Source organism: Galeopterus variegatus, unplaced genomic scaffold (genome assembly GCF_000696425.1).
Source record: "Galeopterus variegatus unplaced genomic scaffold, G_variegatus-3.0.2 Scaffold9, whole genome shotgun sequence".
Taxonomy (NCBI): Eukaryota; Metazoa; Chordata; class Mammalia; order Dermoptera; family Cynocephalidae; genus Galeopterus; species Galeopterus variegatus.
Window position 1 is genome coordinate 1,706,241 of NW_007726120.1, and position 22,145 is coordinate 1,728,385.

The 22,145-nt window shown below is 36.1% G+C and overlaps 1 protein-coding gene across 1 annotated transcript in view; it reads right to left on the reverse strand.

Moving 5' to 3' along the window:
- SCN1A (sodium channel, voltage-gated, type I, alpha subunit) overlaps positions 1-22,145 on the reverse strand; it is a 127,024-nt gene that overhangs the window by 34,846 nt on the left and 70,033 nt on the right. The window contains exons 11-17 of the mRNA XM_008585445.1: positions 21,162-21,446; positions 19,806-20,186; positions 18,243-18,372; positions 17,130-17,368; positions 15,613-15,786; positions 14,412-14,768; positions 12,708-13,190 (exon numbers count right to left, since the gene is read on the reverse strand). Of these exons, the coding sequence (XP_008583667.1) occupies positions 12,708-13,190; positions 14,412-14,768; positions 15,613-15,786; positions 17,130-17,368; positions 18,243-18,372; positions 19,806-20,186; positions 21,162-21,446 (2,049 nt within the window). The remainder of the gene's footprint in view (positions 1-12,707; positions 13,191-14,411; positions 14,769-15,612; positions 15,787-17,129; positions 17,369-18,242; positions 18,373-19,805; positions 20,187-21,161; positions 21,447-22,145) is intronic.

Here is a 22,145-nt window from a genome sequence, read left to right on the forward strand (position 1 = left end):
ATGTCAGTTCTGTCCTATCCTTTTGAAAGTTCAACGTATTATTGTGATTGTCATATCTTTCGTTCTTTCTTTTTTTATTGATTTGTTTATTTTTTCAAGCTCCCACTTACGAGTGAGGACATGTGGTATTTCTCTTTGTGGCAAGAAACCCAAACCTGGTTCAGCCTCTCACTTTCTGTGTGGCTTTGCCCAAATAACTCTTTCTTTGGGCCACAGTTTCTTATACATAAAAATGGAAGGATGACTTCTAAAGTTCCAGCTTTAACGTTCTGTGACTACATAGTCTTTTGGGATTTGAAATGATACATTTTTGGAAAGCCTTAAAACCAAGAGAGATGTGCTGTCAGGAATGAGAAGGCAATGTGAGGAGCAGACTTGGACTCAGGAAGAGGAAGGGTGAGGAGAGAGCTCAGGGTGGGGATGCAGCTGGGCCTGCACAGGCTGATAGTAAATGCTGGGTCTGTGGCTAGAAAAACCCCATGATTATCTCTGGCCAAGGAGAAGCAGAAGTAATCATTATTCCCACCTTAGAAAAAGGGCAACCATCGACATACGAGTATAGCTGGGCTTTTCATTTCATTTATCTATTAGCTCTATGTCCACTTTTACTCACTCAACATTTTTTTTTCTTTTTTCCCTTTTGTCTTTTTTTACTGACCGGTAACGGGATCGCAACCCTCGGTGTTGTGCCCGCACCGCGCTCAGCCAGTGAGCGGGAACCGGTCTCCACATGGGATCCGAACCCTCGGCGGGAGCGCCGCTGCACTCTCAAGCGTCGCACTCTCCAGTGCGCCACCGGGCCAGCCCTACTCACTCAACATTTATTCGAAAGTACTATGTTCTGAGATTTGTGTGAAGCATCTGTCTCATGGACCCCCTTAACCGCATAATGTGTGATTTATCTGAGATTTTTTTTCTTTTCATCCGATGCTTTTTGTTGGCCTTTTATTGGCCAAATTGAAAAGTAGAAAGTACTTATACTTATGTTAATATTACAATTAAGGTTAATAATTCTTTGTATTTGTCTTCTAATTATAATGTTTCATATATAAATTGTCCCTGTCTTTTGCCTATTTTTCTAACAGAGTGTTAGTGGTCTTATTAGACTGTATTTACTCTTTATACATACAAAATCATTTGGGTTTTCTTAAAAAGTATTATTTGCCAACTGTGTTAGTTTTCTATTGCTGGGTAACAAATCACCATGTACTTAGTAGCTTAAAACAACCCAAATTCACTATCTCACAGTTTCTGCAGGTCAGAAGCCTGACACTGCATGGTAGGATTCTCTGTTCAGGGTCTCACTGGGATGTTGTCAAGTTGGATGGAAATGCAGTTCTCATCTGGGGTCAGGATCTTCTTCCAAGCTTAGTGTTGATGATATAATTCATTTTCTTGCAGTTGTAAGACTGAGCTCTCTGCTTTCTTGCTAGCTCATGGCCGAAGACCACTCTTAGCAATTAGAGGCCACTGACAGTTCCCTGCCACATAGCTGGCTGCTGTATGCAATTTACAACATGGGTGTTTGCTGTCTTCTGGGCCAGCCACAGCATATTTCTCTGATTTCCTCTATATGACCAATGGGAGAAAACACTATGCTCTTAAAAAGTTCACCTGACTAATCAGGACCACCCAGAATCATCTCCCTCCTGCCATAAACACAACATAATCACAGGGTGGTATCTCATTATACTCTCAGGGTCCAACCACACTCATGGGGTGGGGATTATACAAAAGTAAGGGTCATTGGGGTCACCTTAACATCTTGACCCCAAACTGAAGTTTGTGTGTTTTATTGATTTTTTTTCCCCCTGAATACCACCTGCTATACTAATATCATTTGCTACATTGATAATTTATTCCTTTCTCTCTTTATTTACATTCCCTTCATTTTGTTGTTCTTTTTCTAATTTCTCAAACTGAGAAATCTGTTATGCTCTTTCATCCTTTCTCGATCATTCTTAGTAATATTATGACATTCAGTGACTGCTTGCTCCTATTCCACAGATTTTGACATAAAATGCTCTTATTTTTGAAACATCTATTTATACATTTCATTTGCTCCATAACCCAATATTTGTTTATGGGGACATTTCTTAATTTTCAAGTGGTTGGAATTCTATCAATTTATTATTAATTTCAGGTTTAGCTGCACTGTGATCAGATAACCCTGTACAATGTCCACTATTTTGAATTTATTGAGGTTTACTTTGAGAACCAGTGTATAGCTAATTTATATGACTATCCCAATGTTTATATGACTATCCCAATGGGTATTTGAAAACAAGAATTCTCTGTGAACATAATTTTTGAGATAATATGCAGTCATAATATATTTACTTTTATTATTTATATTATTCAAATTCTCTGTTTTTAATTAACTTTTTCCATTATGTTTTATAACAGGCTAAAATAAATTCTATTAAAACCTTCATAAGCAGTACATTTTTATCAGTATAATTTTTATATTTATCATTGCTGAAATCAAAGATGAAGTAGCTAGTTCTTCATTTCATTAGGATAATAACACTATTACTCAAAAAGGGAAGGTAAAGCTCTTGGGATATGAGGGAAGAGTCCATCTCTACATTAGTACCCAAGACATGAATTCAGGTAAAATACTGAAGAAATTGCATAATAGCAAAACTAAAACATTCTCAAGTAAGTAATTTTATTGATTTAAAAATCAATAAGGTCAATTCATTTTTCTTTTTTTGTTCTTACATCAAAATTTAATTTTATTTTGAAATTCACGATTCACATAATAAAGTAATTGATTTGCATTGCTTTTGAGATTAATAGAATATTTTAAAAATTCATTTTAATATTTATTAAGCCATTAATCAACCTTTAATTTACTAATTTTCAAATGGGTTAATTCACTTGACAATATGTACATTTTCACACATGACCCTCAATAGCTAAATTATGCACTCATATACTGACTTGTATTGTCCATATATTTTTTCACAGGCTGACTTACTATGTGAGCTGAGAAAATGCAGAGACCACATTGTGTCTGAAGCATCCACTTTGCTTTGTACACTAGGGCATTCAATAACCACTTAATAAATGCAGCCCTGATGGTAAGAACGTTTTTATTCCTCAGTGGATTTATGCAACATTTCTTGCTTTTTAAAAATGTTCTCTACTATAGTAAATGATTTGGACCTTGAGGGTGAAGCAAAACAAAGCAAAGCAAACAAAACACTCCACAGTATTTCTTTAAGAGCAAACAATTAAATGCTGTTTTTTGTTCTCTGATTTGATCTTAGAATGTTTGCATGTTTACTTTTAGACTTGGTTTGTTACAGGGACCTTAATTAATAGGAGTTCCATGTGTAAGTGATAAAAATAAATCAACAAATAAATCTGGAATCTATGAGTCAAAAAGATAAAAGAACGCGTTTGTGTAAAAATATGTTTGTGTAAAATATATACGAATATATATATTTAAACTGTAACAAATAAAGAATATTATCCCAAGTACAGGTACTGATTTTTAAAGCTTGGCATGTACTATTTTAAAACTGGGTATTTTACTATTGTTTTTTATACATACACACACACACACACACACACACACACACACACACACACACACAAGGGTACTTCAAAAAGTTCGTGGAAAAATAGAATTAAAACATAATGTGAATGTTTCCATGAACTTTCTGAAGATGCATCATATATGTGTGGGTATATATATATCTTAAATCATACATACATAAGGTGCTCTACAACCTCAAAAATATTAGTATTAATATTTTATTATGTACATGTGCACTAGTAAATATTTCTAGTGTATACTATGCATATTAAAAATTAAAATGACCTCTATTAAAGACTCAACAAAGCAACAATATAATATAAAAGGAAAGACAATGTACTGAGATTTAGCATTTCCATAGAGCAGCTAGAAAACTCAAATATTAACTCATTAAGCCCACATTATTCCTATACCTCAGATGAGTTCTTCACCAGGCTGCATGTTGAAAGGATAATCTTCAGTGCATTATTCATATTTACTAATATTAATCTGTTCCTATTAATTGCAAAATCTAGTATTAGTCAAACACTTGCCCAAAGTAGAGGTGAAGAGGGAGGAATACAGCTCTAATATACCCTGAATTCTGCTTTAAAGTATGTCAGACATGAACTTTGGTATTGATTAGATACAAAGAAACAAAAGAACCATAACACCACATCACATATTGGGCCAGCAGGAAATCACTGTAATGTAAAAAAGTTTGAAAGGAAACAAAAAAATTCTGCAAAATTGTATTTATAATTAATTCCCAAGCTAGAAACCAAAATTTCAAGTTAAATGAGTAGTTTCCGTTATGAAGTTCATTTTGCTGAATTGAGCATAGGCTCTCTAATGTTCTTTTTTTTTTTTTTTTTTTCCTTTTTGTCTTTTTTCATGACCGGCAACGGATTGCAACCCTCAGTGTCGCGCCCGTACCGGACCGGGACCGGCAACGGGATCGCAACCCTCCGCATTGCGCCCGCCCCTCGCACAGCCAGTGTCGTATAACTTCGTATAATGTATGCTATACGAAGTTATGCATGACCGGCAACGGATTGCAACCCTCAGTGTCGCGCCCGTACCGGACCGGGACCGGCAACGGGATCGCAACCCTCCGCATTGCGCCCGCACCTCGCTCAGCCAGTGAGCGGGAACCGGTCTGTATGTGGGATCCAAACCCTTGGCAGGAGCGCCGCTGCGCTCCCAAGCAGCGCACTGTAGCATGCGCCACCGGGCCAGCCGTCTAATGTTCTTTTGACATTAATTTTTAACATTAAATGATAACATATTTAATTAGTGTCTACTGGCTAGGGAAACTGTATAACTATATCATAAAATGTGTAAGAGTACTGTTTTGAGGATCAATTAAACTTGGATTTGAATCACAATTACTGGTTTTATGGACTTTAGGCAATTGTCTTGAGCTCCTTAAGGTTTAGGTTTCTAATTTTTAAAATGGTCCTTACTTCACATGGTTGTTATAGGATGGAGCAAGGTAAACACATGGAAAATGTTTGGCATGTGCTTACTTGATAAAAGTAACAATTTTCACCACAGTTGGCACAGTCTGTAATAGGTTTAATTGCTGGTATTTGACCTTTTCAACTACCAAAAATACTGGTATGAGCCAGGCATAAAAACTAGGACCTGAAAAATAAAATAGTGAATATAAAAGATCTAGTTCCTGCTGTCATGGTTTCACAAACAGGTGGAAGATACAGTAAGCAAAGAATTGCCACACACCATGATAGGGTCAGTAAAGCATATTGAAAACACCTAGTTGAGTCTAGGAAGGGTGGGGTAGAAGAAAGTGACACTTGGGACCAAAAGGATGAGATGGGTACGGGTGAGCCAGATGAAGCAGAATGGAGTAAAAGAATATTCCAGACACAGAGAACAGGTATAAAGATGAGACCCAGATAAAACATGGGGAGTTTGAGGAAACAAAAGATCAGTATAACTGGGTGGAGAGGAGTGGGGAATACTATTCCATGAGGCTGCAGAGGTCAGAGACGTCAGTTTTTGCAGAGACTTGTAGGCCGTGTTAAATGGTACAGACTCTGAACAGGCAACTCCTGAAAGGTTAGAGAGGAGAGAGCTATGACCAGATTTGCCTTTTAGAAAGACCACCAATCATTGTGTGGAGACTGTGAGGGGCATAGTACTGTGGGAGACCCATTTGGAGGCTCTAGCAGCAAAACTGAGAGATGATGGAGGTCTGACATTGGGTGAAAGCAGTGGAGATGCAGAGAAGTGGACACGGATAGAGAGACTTGGCAGTCGCTGGTAATCAATTAGACATAAGGGAGAGGAGGTTAGGGTTCCTACTGGCTAGATGGTTGTACTCTTCACAGACAGCAGCTTCAATCTCAAAGAGATCTTGTACTTAGGTTGAAAATTGTTGTATGTCCCTAACCCATATTTTGTAAGAGCAAAATATTAAAAGTATTAAAAATACCAGGAAAGCAGTAAGTATTTTTTTTTTTAACACAGGTGATACAATTGGGAGAACAAATGGGAATCTAGAAGTAACTGCTCATCACCCATTTATTCATTATTTAAGAAATATTTTGTATGTGCTATAGACTTAAAGTAAGACATGGTTAGTGTTTTCCCCGTTCTCAAAGACCTCATAAGCTCATAAGATTATCATAGAAATGCTTCTTAGCGATTTGGAAGACTTTTCCAGACAGCATTAAACTCAGAAGGGTATGCTCCTTAAGCACAAATTTGAGTAACTACAGCCTGGAAGACTAAGTGCTCTGTAATTAGGACTAGACCTCCATATGTCAATGTGGGATATAGAAGCAGATCGGCCTAAAGTGCAGGCCAGTCCAGGAGGAAGAGGACCTTCCAAGACTGAGCGAAAGGGCTCTAAGACAGTCAGGCTATGCCATTAGTCTACACCCAGCGAGGAGCGATTGGTAGTTAACACTGAATCTATAGCTGACACCTATTCTTGGTTCTTCAATAAATAGTATCATTAATTTAAAAAAATGCTAAAGGAAATACATTTTCTGACGTTACTGAGAAGCTTTAGTGTAGTGGTTAAGAGCATAGACTCTGTAGCAGACTACATGGATTCTAGGCTAGGATCAACCATTTACTATTTGTGTGACTTCAGCAAGTACTCATTTGTTCAAAATATGTTCATTTTCCACACCTGTAAAACTGGAATAGTACTATCTATTTTACCGTATGAAGATTGAATGAGACAGTACATGTAAAGCTCTACAAACAATGCTTGTCACTGGTGAACACTTAACAAATGATATCTGCTATTAACATGACCTGAATTACAAGGACCCAAATAACATTTTTATTAATTATTCTAGAGCTCACTTATTGCAAAAGCAAGTGCTTTTTCCTAATTACTTTAGTTATGTATCATTTTTATTCCAAAGAGCTATAATTTTAATAACTCAATTTATTTAAAAGAAATCACAGTAGTTATTATGGTGGCATCACCATATGCTTTTGAGTGCTTTTCACTTCCAAACACCTTTTATATCCTCATAATATTCCTATAAGCATCATGGGACAGACGCCTTTGTTTAATAAATTGGGGAACTGGGTAATATAGAATTAGTGATTTGACTATAGTAGAGTAAAACTCTTAGTCTTATATCCTTATTTGGCAACAAAAACTCAAAAAATTATTGAGCACTCATTATGTACCCAACATTGTAGTAGGTGCTTCAGAGGAGAAAAATTCTATTAAACGCAATCCATAAACAAAGAAACTTGCTTTCTAATTGTCAAGATCTGATTTTATATCATTTTTTTATAGTTTCAGCAGTTTTGTTCAGATTTCAAAGCTTTCCAAAGTCTGTCTAAGTCACCATTCTTTATTATTAAAACTCAGTAGAAACCTCTATTTCCAGCTGATCATTATTCTTATTATTGCACGAACCAAGAAACTTTCTTAGGTTTTCAAAATAATTCCTCAAGTTATTTGAATGTACTTTGAGGGCTGAGGTCTCTTGGGACTTATAGAGGTGATGCCTTTTCTTCATTTGAAGGCCAATAGGAGGAAGGTATAGAAATGATGACCACAAATTTGTCCCATAATTGGGGACAGTGATGTGTGAGTGCACCCCTGACGTAGGAGGCAAAACAAATATGAGCTTCCATCTTACTGTGTCTCTTCATACCAGTCTATTGCTGGTTTCCTAGAAACTGAGACTCTGCTCTTACCTCCATCTCTAGCCTCATCTCCTGTGATTCTATGGCCCAGCAATTCCAAACTGCTAATCATTTCCAAATGCACCTGTTGCTTCATATCTCTAAGTTCTTGCATATTTATTTTTCTGATTGAAGTGCCCTTCAGAAAAACAAATTTCTTACATATTTTTTAAAGTTTGCCATATAAGAATTTAATCAAAACAATTTAAAAATTAAACAGAAAATATAAAATTTATCATTATCCCCAGATAAACTTATAAAGAAATTTATTACAGGAGGAAAAAGGTATACAATAAAAAAAAAGGACAAAGAAAACTGGCTGGAACAGTGTGTTGAAGAATGCTACTGGTAAAAACAGTAATGACGACTTATCAAATACTTACTGCATGTTAGGCACTGTGCTAAGTACTTCACATTCACTATCTCATTTACTACTCCCTAAAAAATATGCAGGAGGTAATATTATCCCCATTTCTAAGATGAGAAAATTGAGGATTGGATAATCAGGAAGGTCACAAGTAAGTGGCTAATATGAAATTATGTAACTCAGCATCTGGCTCCAGAGTATAACCTTTTATCAATAACATTCTAACAGTGGCCTTACATGTCTAAAAACAAATGTTCAGAGTATAGATAATAAACAATGGGTACTTGTCATTTTAACCCAAGGCATTAATAAAACTTCTGGGGTATTATAATGACCCATTATAGATAAGAGTCATTATTGAAATTAAGAAATGGAAACATTAACAAATTCAAATAGAATAGGTCTAACAGAGGCCATGAGAGGTAGCATTTTTGAGTCAATACAGTATGTCTCAATATGGAAATTTATATTTAAAGGTTGGGTCATCGTGTGTGTGTGTGTGTGTGTAATCAAGGCTTATGGCTTATTAGTATCCACCCCTGGCACATGGTAACTGCAGAATAAATGAAGGTAGGAAAAAAGAATAAAGTCTAAAACAGAAAGAACCAGAGTGATGAGATTACTTTAATATACTATAGGCCTATAGGCTACATTCCTAACATAGAATAAAGAATCTTCATCTTTTCGGACGTCTGATGTCAGGTTAATTCCTCCAAAAGCTGAGCATCTCATAAATTCTGCTTTGCTCTGATGAACAGAGTACAACATAAGACTGAAGAAGAAATGAGGAGAAACAGTTTTGTGTGGGTTTATTTCTGCCCAAGAAGAAAGAAATGTTGAAGTGGAAATGCCAGGAAATTTGGAGCAATGTGATAATATATAAAAGAATATTTTTAAAAAGCCAGATCAAAAATGAATGAAAGAAATGGAAATGTAATATTAAGGGATCAATAGAAGTTTCAGTATTAAATTGAAAAATTTAAGCTGGATTAAACACCACTGAATTTCAAAAGCAATTTACATGAAAAAGATGAGGGATTATTACTTTCTCAGAAGGCCTGTATAAATTGACAAGGTAACAAGGCTAACAACAATAAAAACAAAATTTAACTCAGTTGAATCCAGAGAAAAGTGGGGTCTGAAATTATGGGAAATAAAACTATAATTTCAAGTATGCTCTCATCAGAACAAGCGTGATAAGAATCCATCAAAACTGTTCTAGTAAGAAGGGCTGAATGAGCTGGAAAATTTTAATCTGAGCATCTACTTCATACCAAACATGTAAAATTAGGTCAAACCATAACAGGAGAAATATACATGCATATAAGTAGCTACCCTAAAGTACTATGGTACTTTGCAAGATGCATGAGCCTAGGGTATGCATTATTTATTGCCTGTGCTTGTTTTATGCCTTATATCTCTGGGAACCAAAAAAGGAAGCAATTGTTTCTGCCTAGGCTTCATGACCACTACCTTCAAAGAGCTGAAATGGTGTTTCTCAAGCTTAAGAGCTCCTGAACTTCAGGTACTACACCCATGGACCAGATGGGTAGACTCTAATTAGACAAACAGTTCATTAAAGTTCACCACAGGAAATAGAAGCTTCATTTGCCAGTGTTTCTCCTTACCACATACAATGTGCTCTGACATAATCTATTCTATTTCATTAAAATTTTATTTTTTTTATTTTTATTTTTTCCTTTTTGTCTTTTTTCGTGACCAGCAACGGATTGCAACCCTCAGTGTTGCGCCCGTACCGGACCGGGATCGGCAACGGGATTGCAACCCTTGGCGCTGCACCCGCACTTCGCTCAGCCAGTGAGCGGTCGGTCTGTATGTGGGATCCGAACCCTCGGCGGGAGCGCCGCCACGCTCCCAAGCGGCGCACTGTAGCAGTGCGCCACCGGGCCGGCCCTTCATTAAAATTTTAAAAAATTACTGGTGCATGAAATGGGTTTCTCAGCTCCAACTGAGTCATAACTCACCATTTGAGAAACACTGCATTAAATTACCTCTAAAGTTTCTACTACCCTAACATTTAAAATTTCAGTCAATGCAATGTTTCAAGATATAAAATGTCAAAGAATGTGAAGAAACAGAACTGTCTCTAGTGGTTTGGTGGACAGTCACTTTATAAAGAGGTCAGTGCTCCTTTTAGCCCTGATCAACACACACAAAAATGTAAAAATATAAATTACATCAGAGTTTTGCAGAAGTACTTGTTATAAATAGTAAAATAAAATAGTTTTCTTTTCCTTTCTTAATTCAACAGATAGCACATAGTAGCTATTAGTCTTCATCAAATATTAAATGTAGGTCTGAATATTGGACAAAGAAAATCAGACTAAGAAGAATATTACTAAATTTATTTTAACAGAAGTTCAGAACCAGTGTTATAAATATGAAGAAAACAATTTCTCAAAAAATTGCCCCCCATCTGGTTCCTTAGGAAAACCCAAGTCTTTTAATAAACAGTTTGAACTGAAAAAATGTTCAAATAAAAATCTGAAGAAATTTCACAATGTTTTACAAAAATAATCTATTCTTTTTTTTTTTCTGGAATCCATTTCCACAGACATGAGAAATGTGACCAGGATCTATTTACCATTATGTCGCTGTACTATTTCCCTCCCCCTTCTCTCATTACCCAACCTGAGTTACCTATGAATCCCTAATTGGGGTCAAAGCAACAGTTTCTAGTTCTGACATTAGCCCTCTCCTCCTAAAAGTGGAAGATGCCCTAGATTATTCATAGACTCATTATAAATACTCAAACATCTTTAAAGGGACATATTTAATAATTCAAAAGAGTGTAACATGACTGTGGTATCTTACATGGACAACTATCAAAATACAATGTAGTTATCCTTGGACATGGTGACATCTACTAGAATTTTGTCTGATCCTTTAAAATATTTAAACTACGCAATCCGAACGGTGGGCACCTTACTGTTTTTGAGACTTCCAAACACTAAAAGGAAAGTGAAAGTGCATTGTTCTAGACATTTTTTGAACTATCTTATATATCAATATTTCTAAGTAGGTTTCTTTGGACTGAACTGTCCCTTCCCCATCCCAATTCATGTGTTAAAGCTTTAACCTCTAATGTGACTGTATTTGGAGTCAGGGCCTGTAAGGAGGTGATAAAGGTGAAATGACGTCATAAGGGTGAGGCCCTAATTTACAGGGCAGGTCCTTTACAAGAAGAGGAAGAGACACCAGAATTCTCTCTCTCCATGCACACGCACCAAGGACAGGCCATGTGAGGATACCTCAAGAAGGTAGCCATCTGTAACCCAAGGAGAGAGCCCTCACCAGACACTGAGCCTGCTGGTGCCTTGATCTTGGACTTTCCAGTTTCTGGAACTGTGGGAAAATAAGTTTTGGTTGTTTAAACCACCCAGGTTGTGGCAGAGTGAGTGTTATGGCAGCCCAAGCAGACTAATACATGGGGCAATGTAATTTTAGCTGGAGGAGCAACATATAATATTTCTTGTTGTTTAGTTCTCTCCCATGTATGTGAGCCAACGTGCTGCAATGGAAGGTAAACAGAACTTATTAAACAAATGCTCCAAGTCTCAACTCCACACTCCGTTAGTCATGTGATCTTATACTCCATAAGATAGTTTTCTTATCTGAAAAGTTAGAATAATAACACATTCCATTCTAGGTCATTTTAAGGATTGAATCAGATGATGATGTACATGTACGCTTATCCATGTAACAAATATCCATTACTAAGATGAGAAAACTCAGACATAAGTTATTTTTTAAAAATTTATCAATCATCTCCCTGGTTTACTTTTATTTTTTTCCCCTTTCATTGCATACCACATTATTTATTTATTTTTTATTTTTATTGAATCAAAATCAATTATATGTATTTTTGGGGTTCAACATTGAGATACGTTGATCAAATCAATATTACTAGTATATATATTATTACAAATCATACTTATTCTTGATGCCCCTTGTCCAGTCTCACTGCGTATCTCCCTGGTTTAAACCTTCCTCAGTGAAATAAAATTTTGCCTGATGGCAAAAAAAAAAAAAAAAAATTTAGATGGAAAATATATAATCATAAATATGGCAATATAGTGTATGTATTACAGATGCTCTTTGATTTGTGATGTGGTTTAGTCCTGATAAAACTGTTGTAAGTTGAAAATATTTTAAGTAGAAAATGCATTTAATACACCTAACCTACCAGATCATAGCTTTAGCCTAGCCTACCTTAAACGTGTTCAGGATACTTACATTTGCCTACTTAGGCAAAATCATGACACAAAGCCTATTTTATAATAAAGTGTTGAATATCTCATGTACTTTATGGAATACAGTCCACTGTAGAGTAGAGTACTAGTTGTTTACCCTTGTGATTACATGGCCGACAGGGAGCTATGGCTGCTGCCACTGCCCAGCATCGCGGGAGAGCATCTACTGCACATTGCTACCTGGGGAAAAGATCAAAATTCAAAATTCAAAGCACAGTTTCTACTGAATGTGTATCGCTTTTGTACTTCAGTAAAGCCAAAAAATCAAAAATTGAACCATCATACATTGGGGATCATCTCTCTGTCTCTCTCTCTCTATGCATCTATTGACCTACCCACATCTATAGATTCTTACCTCTTTGCTTTCTTCCAGATCCGATTCACTACTAAAGTCCTCTGTGTTTAAATTTTCAAAGTCAGACTCTCCTACAGCAATTGGTACAGTCACAGTAAGACTGGGATTGTTTATGAACGACATGTAATCACTTTCATCAATAATGTATTTTTCAACACTGCTGCCAGTTCCTATGCCACTTGTGGTTCCATTTACATCTTTAAGATAGTCAAGATCTTTCCCAATTTCTGTTGTATGATTGGACATACAACAGTCTTTCCTGTTGTTTAGATCATCAAGTGGCTTGATTTCATCTAAAATCTTTTGTTTTCTAACAAAGGACTGTTGAACAAATTCATATATTTTTCTTTTCACATAAGCTATTCCTTTGTGCATTCTATCCACAGCAATTTGGAGATTATTCATTTCATTATCATCATCCGTGGCTGCAAGGTTGTCTGCACTAAATGAGCTCAGAAGCAAGGCCAGAAAGAGGTTCAGGACCTTAAAAACAATAAAAATATGATTATAATTTTAAACCATTGTAAAGAAAGGCAGATTATGATCACTTATTCCTTTAAGTGTGGAGGAAACTGTAAGTTCTAAAATTAGATGAGAAAGAAACAACACAGCATAGTGATTAGAAGCTGAGCAATTTGAATCTGTGATCCGGCTCAGTAGCTACTTATCTATACATCCTTGGGTAAAGATGTGTTTTTTACTGCTCTCAAGTTCTCTCATTAGTATAATGAAGAAGTTAAATGAACTGACCTAACCCTAGGGTTTCACTAAGTATGAAACTGTAAGAGTAGAAGAAAACAGATTTATATGTGTACTTTAGAAGAATTCTAAACTTAAAAATCATTAATTATGCATTTAAATGCATTTTACAGTTTCTTTTTTGATAAACAGAGATATTCAATTGGGCATTAATTGAAAAATAACCATTATGACTCAGAAGAGGATTAAAGGCTTAACATAGGCATTGGGACATGTTTTCTTAACCTATGGTATTTCTCATACCCCACTGTTGACTAATTAGGAGAACTGTTTATGAATAATCATTAACATTTCCATGAGATTGGCACATTAATGTACATACCTTTTGAAATACATCATATATTTCTATGCTAAAACGTAACATTCCAAATTTAAAAGATAGAAAGATTGATCAGTTACTCAATTAGGGTAATCTCAGGCATCGTTTGCCATCTTTTGTTTTGACTTAGAGCCACTAGAGAATCGACCAACCCAGGTTGGCTAATGCATCTGCCATATGACATAAAGTGACTGAAATGTTACAGGTCACAAAGAGGCAAGGAAATGGTGCAGTAAGTATGAACGCTCAAAGGCACCACTTTTTAGTCCTATACTGGCAGGTATCCTGAGATTTCTCTCTCTGTATTTTTGTTGTTGTTGTTTGTTTTTTAGAATTTCTTCCTGTCTTGGCTCTGAATTGGTAAAATGTTCCCAGCATATCTGTCTTCAATATGATACTCTATTACAATTCACATAATAAATGTGATAAAATCATTGACACAATGGAGTTGAGTACAAAAATTGTAGGGTCACTACTATGTTGCTGTTTTCAAAGTAAAAATATGAGCATATATTAAGTAAGAGACTTTTTAAACTAATAACAATAGGTTTGGGGGGGCAAAATTGTCACTATTCCATTATGCTTGCAATATATTTCTGAAATACATATCTTGAGTGGGTACATACCACTAGGTTTCCAATCACCATGACCATCATGAAGACAGTAAGGCACATGGCTTGGCCAGCGACCTCCATACAGTCCCACATGGTCTCTATCCACTCCCCACACAGCACGCGGAACACAATCAGGAAGGAGTGGAAGAAGTCGTTCATGTGCCAGCGTGGGAGTTCACAGTTACTGGCAATCTTGCAGACACAGTCTTTGTAGCTCTTACCAAAGAGCTGCATGCCGACCACAGCAAAAATGAAAACAATGATGGCCAACACCAGAGTTAGGTTTCCCAGAGCCCCCACGGAATTGCCAATGATCTTTATTAGCATATTTAGTGTGGGCCAAGATTTTGCCAACTTGAAAACTCGAAGCTGGAAAATAACAAATTAATATATATTATTATGATCTTTAAAAGCTTTACATATATTGAGGTTTACCAAGAAATGATGTTTAAAACTGAATCTCTTACAATATCTGCCCTGCCCTAACCCACTCAGGCTCATGGTTAATGGTTAATTTTTGGACCCCCTAGGAAGATTCTGTTTTTTCCATATTTTAGCCATGTAGATCATTTTCTCTAAGCGTAAAGTTTTAATGATTACTTGGGGTCCAACTTTTCCTAATTAGTTTTATAAAGATGGTTTGTGACATACTGGGCATGACATTAGAATATTAGCATCTGAATCTGAATGATCTCTGTTGAAACATATTCATTTGTCTATTAGTACACAATGTAACATTATTTTGAGTTCTGATATAGGTAGAGAAAAATGTTCATTCCTTTTTTTCCTTTATCGGTGTCGTTGTCAGGACATTCATAAGGTTAGATGCACCTGCCTTGAAAAACTTGAGATATTTCCCATGACTCTATAATTATTTCCCTGATTTGCAAGGGCACATATGTTAATTAATGAGCATGTTTAGTAATCCTGCAAACTTTCTCTTCTTTCAGTTTGTAAGGTGTATACTTTCTAGAGGTAGAATTAGGAAAAGTTTCTGCATGTACATCTTGTATCTGACTGTCAACCACTGCTACAATGGGCAATTTATATTTTCAAGTTACTGATAAAAGTCATGCATTTTCATTAAAAAATATTTTCTAAAACTGGAAATCTGTAGTAGTCTCTAGAACCAAGGTTGTGTCATAAAATCTGACAGCACTATGCAAGAATGCTGATTGTTACAAACTTTTTTTTTGCCTTTTTATGTTTTTACCAGTCGAAATGAACGGAGAACTGATAATCCTTCCACGTTGGCAAGGCCAAGTTCTACCAGGCTAAGTGTCACAATGAAACCGTCAAAGATATTCCATCCTTCTTGGAAGTAATAGTAAGGATCCATGGCAATAATTTTCAGAAACATTTCTGCTGTAAAGATCCCAGTGAAAACCTAAGATCGAAACAAAATTACTCTAATTCCATCAGGTAGTGATAAATTGCATGACATAATGTTTGCTATTAGAACAAGATGCTTATGCTACTTTCTCCATAATGATTCTATTAATAACTTAAATTTGTAAAGTAATTTGTAGTTGATGAAAGACTCTCATATACATTATTTCATTTTATCCTCATAGAAGCTCTAATAAATGGATAATGTAGGTATTATAATTATTACTTTACAGATGAGGAAACTAAGATTTTCAGATGGGTGAAATAATTTGCTCACTACCATACTATTAGAAAATGGCAAAACTAGGATTTGAGTGCAAAAGTCTTCTATTTTTAACAGTATTCTTTCCTTTACATCCAACTGCCTTTTCCTTCAGACTTCACACAACACAGGTACCGACAGGATTTTGTCCACAAACAGTTGTATTTATCTATAAATTTATTCTTATTTGCCTCAAATCAAATAGTTATTATACATGCTTATCTTTTATTATAATGTGTGCATTACTATTGGCATTATTTGTTATGCACATGAAAAAAAATTTACTTCCATAGCATAAGTAGTAGAGCTTTAAAAATATAAATAATACACGCAGGATGTTAAGCATGTTTTTGCTTTTTACCACCAAAAATCCTAAACCTCAAACCAAATATCATGAAAAATGCATACATTACTTTAGATAGCTCATTCTTTCAGCAAATAAAAGCTCATATTCCTAAGTTGAAGCAACTGGCAATCATTTTAATAATTTATGTTTTTGAAGCACGAAAAAGAATTAAGTGGCAACCTTCACCAAAGATGGCCTTGCTAATTATATAATACACAAAATGTACTGAAGGTTTTCAATACGTCATGGTTCTGATATAGAATACATAGATGGACAAAACAATATATGTACTATCTAGATCCCAGAAGTGGAAAAGCTAGAGACATTTTTGAGTTAAAATTATTTCTTGCAGTGATGATGACTAGCAAGGATAAAAAAAATCTACAACTTTATTTTAACTTTCTACATCTGGGGCAACTATGATAATATCATTTGAAAAAAGAGAATCCTTAAATATGAACTGCTTCTGCATCTTGAAAAAGTTAAAGATGTCATCATTGACTTTTCAAGTAGTAGTGTAGGCCTATGTCTACTGTTCTCTCAGTTTTTGCATTGACATTAAGGGCCATTATTTTTGGCAAAAAGTAGGGTGCGGCCAGCTAGATATAATTCCCATTTTGGGGGTCAGGGGATAGGAATTGTGATTGAAAGACTGCTATAAGCTATTAAATGTAAACATTTTCTCAAACAGGAAATTTGAAGACTGAACACATTTACCTTCCAATATGCTTACCAAGTTTCCGACTGTAAGCACGTTATTGAAATGTTTCGTCATTGGATAGTGCTCCATGGCCATGAAAAGAGTATTTAAGACAATACAGATGGTGATGGCCAGGTCAACAAATGGGTCCATCACAACCAGGTTGACGATATGTTTCACTTTTGACCAATATGGAGAACAGTCCCAGATTAAGAATATGTTGGAAAATTTATACCAACAGGGCGGGCATTTCTGCCTGGATTCTTCAAGTTCTGGATTTAAAAAAATAAGAACCACCACCAAAAGATACATTTTATATACACATACATTTGTTTATTTCAGATCTACTAAACTTATTTTTAGTAATCAGCACATTTCCATTTGCTACAGAATCAACCTCTTTTGTACTTGATAAAAAATACACACACACACACACACACACACACACATATAGAATCTACTCTAGATTCCCAAAGATATTTCATTAGATATGCACAGAGCAGAGATAGAAAAGAATAGTTTTTTTTTTCTCTCTTATGCGTTGATACTGTGGCTCAACACTTGGCCTCAAGTGAGTGGTCTTTCAAACGAAGTCACAATAGGAACATGGTTTGGGGTAGTGTAGAGACTGTGTGTAACCCTGTGTTAACGACTGGCTACACTGTCAACCTCAGGTTATAAGAGTTTGTTAGTATAGGGATTGATGTGATCCAAGAATCATCTTTTTAATTGTTTTTGTTTGTTTTGTGAAAATGACCTACTCCTCCCCTTCAATCTTGAGAGGATGAAGGATGAGCCTGGAAGAGAGAGTTGCTGAAGGCCTAAACTAAGTGGATCAAAGAGAGGGTTGCTATGACTAATGGGATTAGAAACCCCTAACAGAAATGCTTTATTCCTCATTTTAAATAGTTGCCACACAGGTAGGAAAACACTCTTTAGAGTCCCAATGTCATTGACTTTAAATAATTTTTTTTAAAAGCTTTTAGAATATATTAGTACATATAACAAATAATAACTCTTGAATAAAACTATTGTTTTCTCATTAGAATATACTGTACCCAATTCACAAATAGAGATATTTGTTTCAAATAAGACCATATAAGTTTGGTGGAAGTAATTGAAATGGCAATGGAATTTGTTACGAACCTTCTACTGTATTTGTTAAGATGCTGGCTATACTCATTGCTCTTTGCCTTTGGGAAGGATCTAGAAAGTCCATGGAAACATGAAAAGAACTTGACCTTCTCTTTCTCATTTCAGTTTCAGTGGTTGTTCCCTGTAAAGAAAATGCTAATGTATTAAACGATTAACTTGAGCAATATGATAAACAAAACAACCAAATGGTGACACAGTGAATTTCATGAAACACATGCATCATGCACTGTCATATTTAGTTGGTGATGACAGATATTGCTGACTCATTGTATCATTAACCTGGGATGTCCAAACTGTTAACCATTTGTTATACAGCAAAAACTGAGTATTTTAAATCTCTAATTTCATAATTTTATAAAATATGATATAATTTTGATTTGGTTGATACATCTCTTCAGAGACATATTTAAGTTATCCGTACTTCTTTTTTTTTTTTTTTTCCTTTTTGTCTTTTTTACTGACCGGTAACGGGATCGCAACCCTCGGTGTTGCGCCTGCACCGCGCTCAGCCAGCGAGCGGGAACCGTTCTCCACATGGGATCTGAACCCTCGATGGGAGCGCCGCCCTCTCCAGTGCGCCACCGGGCCGGCCCTAAGTTAAACGTACTTCTGAACTAATAGTAAAAACCTAATAACTTAAGTCATATAAGTGATTAAGGCATTTGATTTTTGAGAAGGTAACCATTTATTTTTAAGAAAATGCCAATGATTACCACACACTTAGCTGCCATCTCATTTTCTGGACACAAGACATGGATGGTTATTGACTACACAAATTATATGTTAAAAAAAATCACACATGCTGCATGGACAACAGTTTCATCCAGGGTACCAAAGCAATAAGTCATCCAATTCTGACTTAGTCATGCCTCATCATGCTGATATATTTCCAAGTGAGTGAACAGTCTAAAAAGAGGCAGCATCTGTTTAGAAATTCCTCATCTGGGTATACATTCACAAACACATATCACAACTTTGTATACAGACAATATTTTATCTGCCTGTATTCATAATTTCTCTGTGATTTTTCATTCATATTAGTTTTGAGAAGACCTATATCAGCATTATTTTTCAGTAAGACACATACGAGTACTAGACACTTTAAGGTAACAGTGACGCTATCTATTTAAGCACAGTGTTTTCAAAAATCTAAACTAAAGCAGAGATGTATTGAAGAATATGTTGGAAAGATTTATTACACACCCTTCACACTTAAATATAAGGATTTTTCATTTATTTTTATGCCAGGGCCTTAGAGGATGTCCTGCTATTTAAATTCAGTGTGGGTATATAGCAAATCCTCCAACTGGAGACAGTAATTATGATGTTTGATTAATTCTTAGCACTTTAAATAAGTAAACGCATTCAGGTTTGTGCAGGAGAGTGTTGAGGTTTTAGTTTTTGTTGGTTAGTCTATTAAAGGTATTACAAGATGCAGGTGCATTCACAGCTTGACCAACCAGGAATCATTCTCATGGGTTCCATTCTGTAGAAACACTGGCTGGTGCAGCAATAATGGGCCAGCCATGCCTAGACTATTTAAAACTTCCTTACATTGTCATCAGTAGCTGGTTTATCTATTATCACCTCTGGTAGAAGCTGTCCTACAGGCGATGTAGGAACTGAAGGTCCACCAACCAAGGAAACCACACCATTGCAATCCACAGTGCTGTGCATCTTTCCATTTGCTGGAAACACTGCCAACGTCCGCGAGGACCTACTGGTCTGACTTAGGTTACTGTTGCGTCGTTCTCCATGTCGTCGAGGTACAAACAAGGAATCTCTCCGGCTCTCATTATCCTCAAAGGTGCTGTGCTCGTCATCAGCAAAGTCATTCTCAGACCCCACATCTTTTGCTCGCCCTCTAAAACTGAAAAGGCTTGTTCTGCTGTTTCGCCTTGGAGAAAATAGGGAGCCACGGATGCTCAACAAAGACTAAGTTTGAAACAAACAAACACACAGAAGTAAAATCATATTAATACGGCTCTTTGAAATATGCTTTTAATTTGCAAGATTAAGTGGAAGGAGATTTCAGCATTTATAACAGAATGTGGCTCATTTCTTTTAATTAACATTCTCATTTTTTCTGTGCATTTGGATTAAATTCGTTTCTATAAAAGGAGTTTTCTAGCCCTCGGGATTAAAGAATGAGGAGCTAGATTGCAATGTAAAGATATGAAGAAAACCCTCAACAAACCCTGAACCACCATTTCTCAAGTTCAAAAGGAAACATCCTTAATATATTGCTATGGATGTTATAAACATTTGGTGAGCACTGGCTGCATGACCTTAACAAGGCTACACTTGTTTTCATAGCTCTTTCCTTTCAAAGAATTATAACACTTTTTTACAAATTATTTTAGTCTGCTTTTCAGAAATCACTTTAATTATTATTTCTGTTTCACCTTTAAGGCACAGTGTTCCGGGAACTTGAAGTTCAGACTTCTGAAATTCCGAGTGGTATGCTTTTTGATAAAGTCTGCCATGATTAATATTTACAGAACCATGAATGATGATTTATAAAAAGTTAGGGGAAAAAGCCCATTATAACCCAAAGAACATTATGAATCAGCTAGCCCCAGATCCTCATTTTGCTGTTGTCATTAAAAGGGCTGAGGACCAGAAAGATTAAATGTCATTAGTTATAGTACCAGCATACAGAATCAGAACGAAAATCCAGGTCTCCTAACTTTCAACCCTTTCAAGTGTCATTTCAACTACACCAAGCTGTAGACTTAAATATGTGAGGAGTAAAATTTCACATTACTATGCAGAGAAAGTTTAAGTAAAATAAAAATAGTAGCCAGTTCACTTCATAACAATTGCTAATTAAAATTCCACTTTGACTCTCCTCCCCTCCTCAGCATTCTAATTTTTATCCATGCACCAGTAGACTGAGCGATGCCATACCTGGTGTGGGGAAGAGTACCTCTTCTCATAGGTCAGGCGGTTCCCTTCGATGGAGAAGCGAAACCCTTTCCTCCTGATGCTGTCTTCAGATTCTGATTTATGGAATTCATCCTCATCTTTCTCTTCCCCACCAGACTGCTCTTTCTGTTTTCTTTTTTTCCTTCGATTTCTTCTTTCCTTAGCACTCTTGGAACTCAACTTGGAGGCTTCGGATGAGGTGTCTGAGAGCCTGCCTGCTGCGCTGGGCTCTCTGGAATGTTCTGAGGCAGTTACAGTTGCTGCTTGCTATATTGAGAAGAAGCAGTATTAGCATGGCACTAGAGAAGACTTTATCTTTTTAAAAATGGCTCAAGTATTTGCATGGCATTTAAAAATACATTTAGCTGACTGAAGCTGATATTACATAGGAGATGTTCTGCAAGTGTAAGTGTGATTTTTTTTTTTTTTAAATAAAAGCTTTCAGAGATAATTTGGTTTTCTCCATGGGAACATTTATTATGTCTGTGTTATGCTTCACAGACCACATATTCAAAAGGACCCACTGGGCACCAACAAGAACATAAATTTATAGTACTTTTGGGGATTTGATTTACTCCAAAAACCGGTATTTAATTAGTGTTGTCTTCTTTTCTTTGAAAAAGAAACTGCAGCATGGAAGAACTGCTGATGAGTTACCCGAGGTCATATCCAAAGGCAGGGAAATGTGATAAAGATCTGAGGTCCACTCTCCAGTTATTGAAACTGGGTTGTCCAATACCCTCAAAATATTATCAGTCAAATTTATGGATGGTTATAAAATCCTTTCCACACCCTTCCACAATACTCTGTCCAGAGGAACAGAAGACGGAAGGTCAATGGTTTTCTGCTAAGCAAGACAAGACATTCAGTTCTCCAAAAACTGTCCCCACCCTCTTCAACTCAGCACTTGTAGTTATGGCCATGTAGGCATGGAATGAAAACAATGCTTTTCAGTCTCAGCTTGTA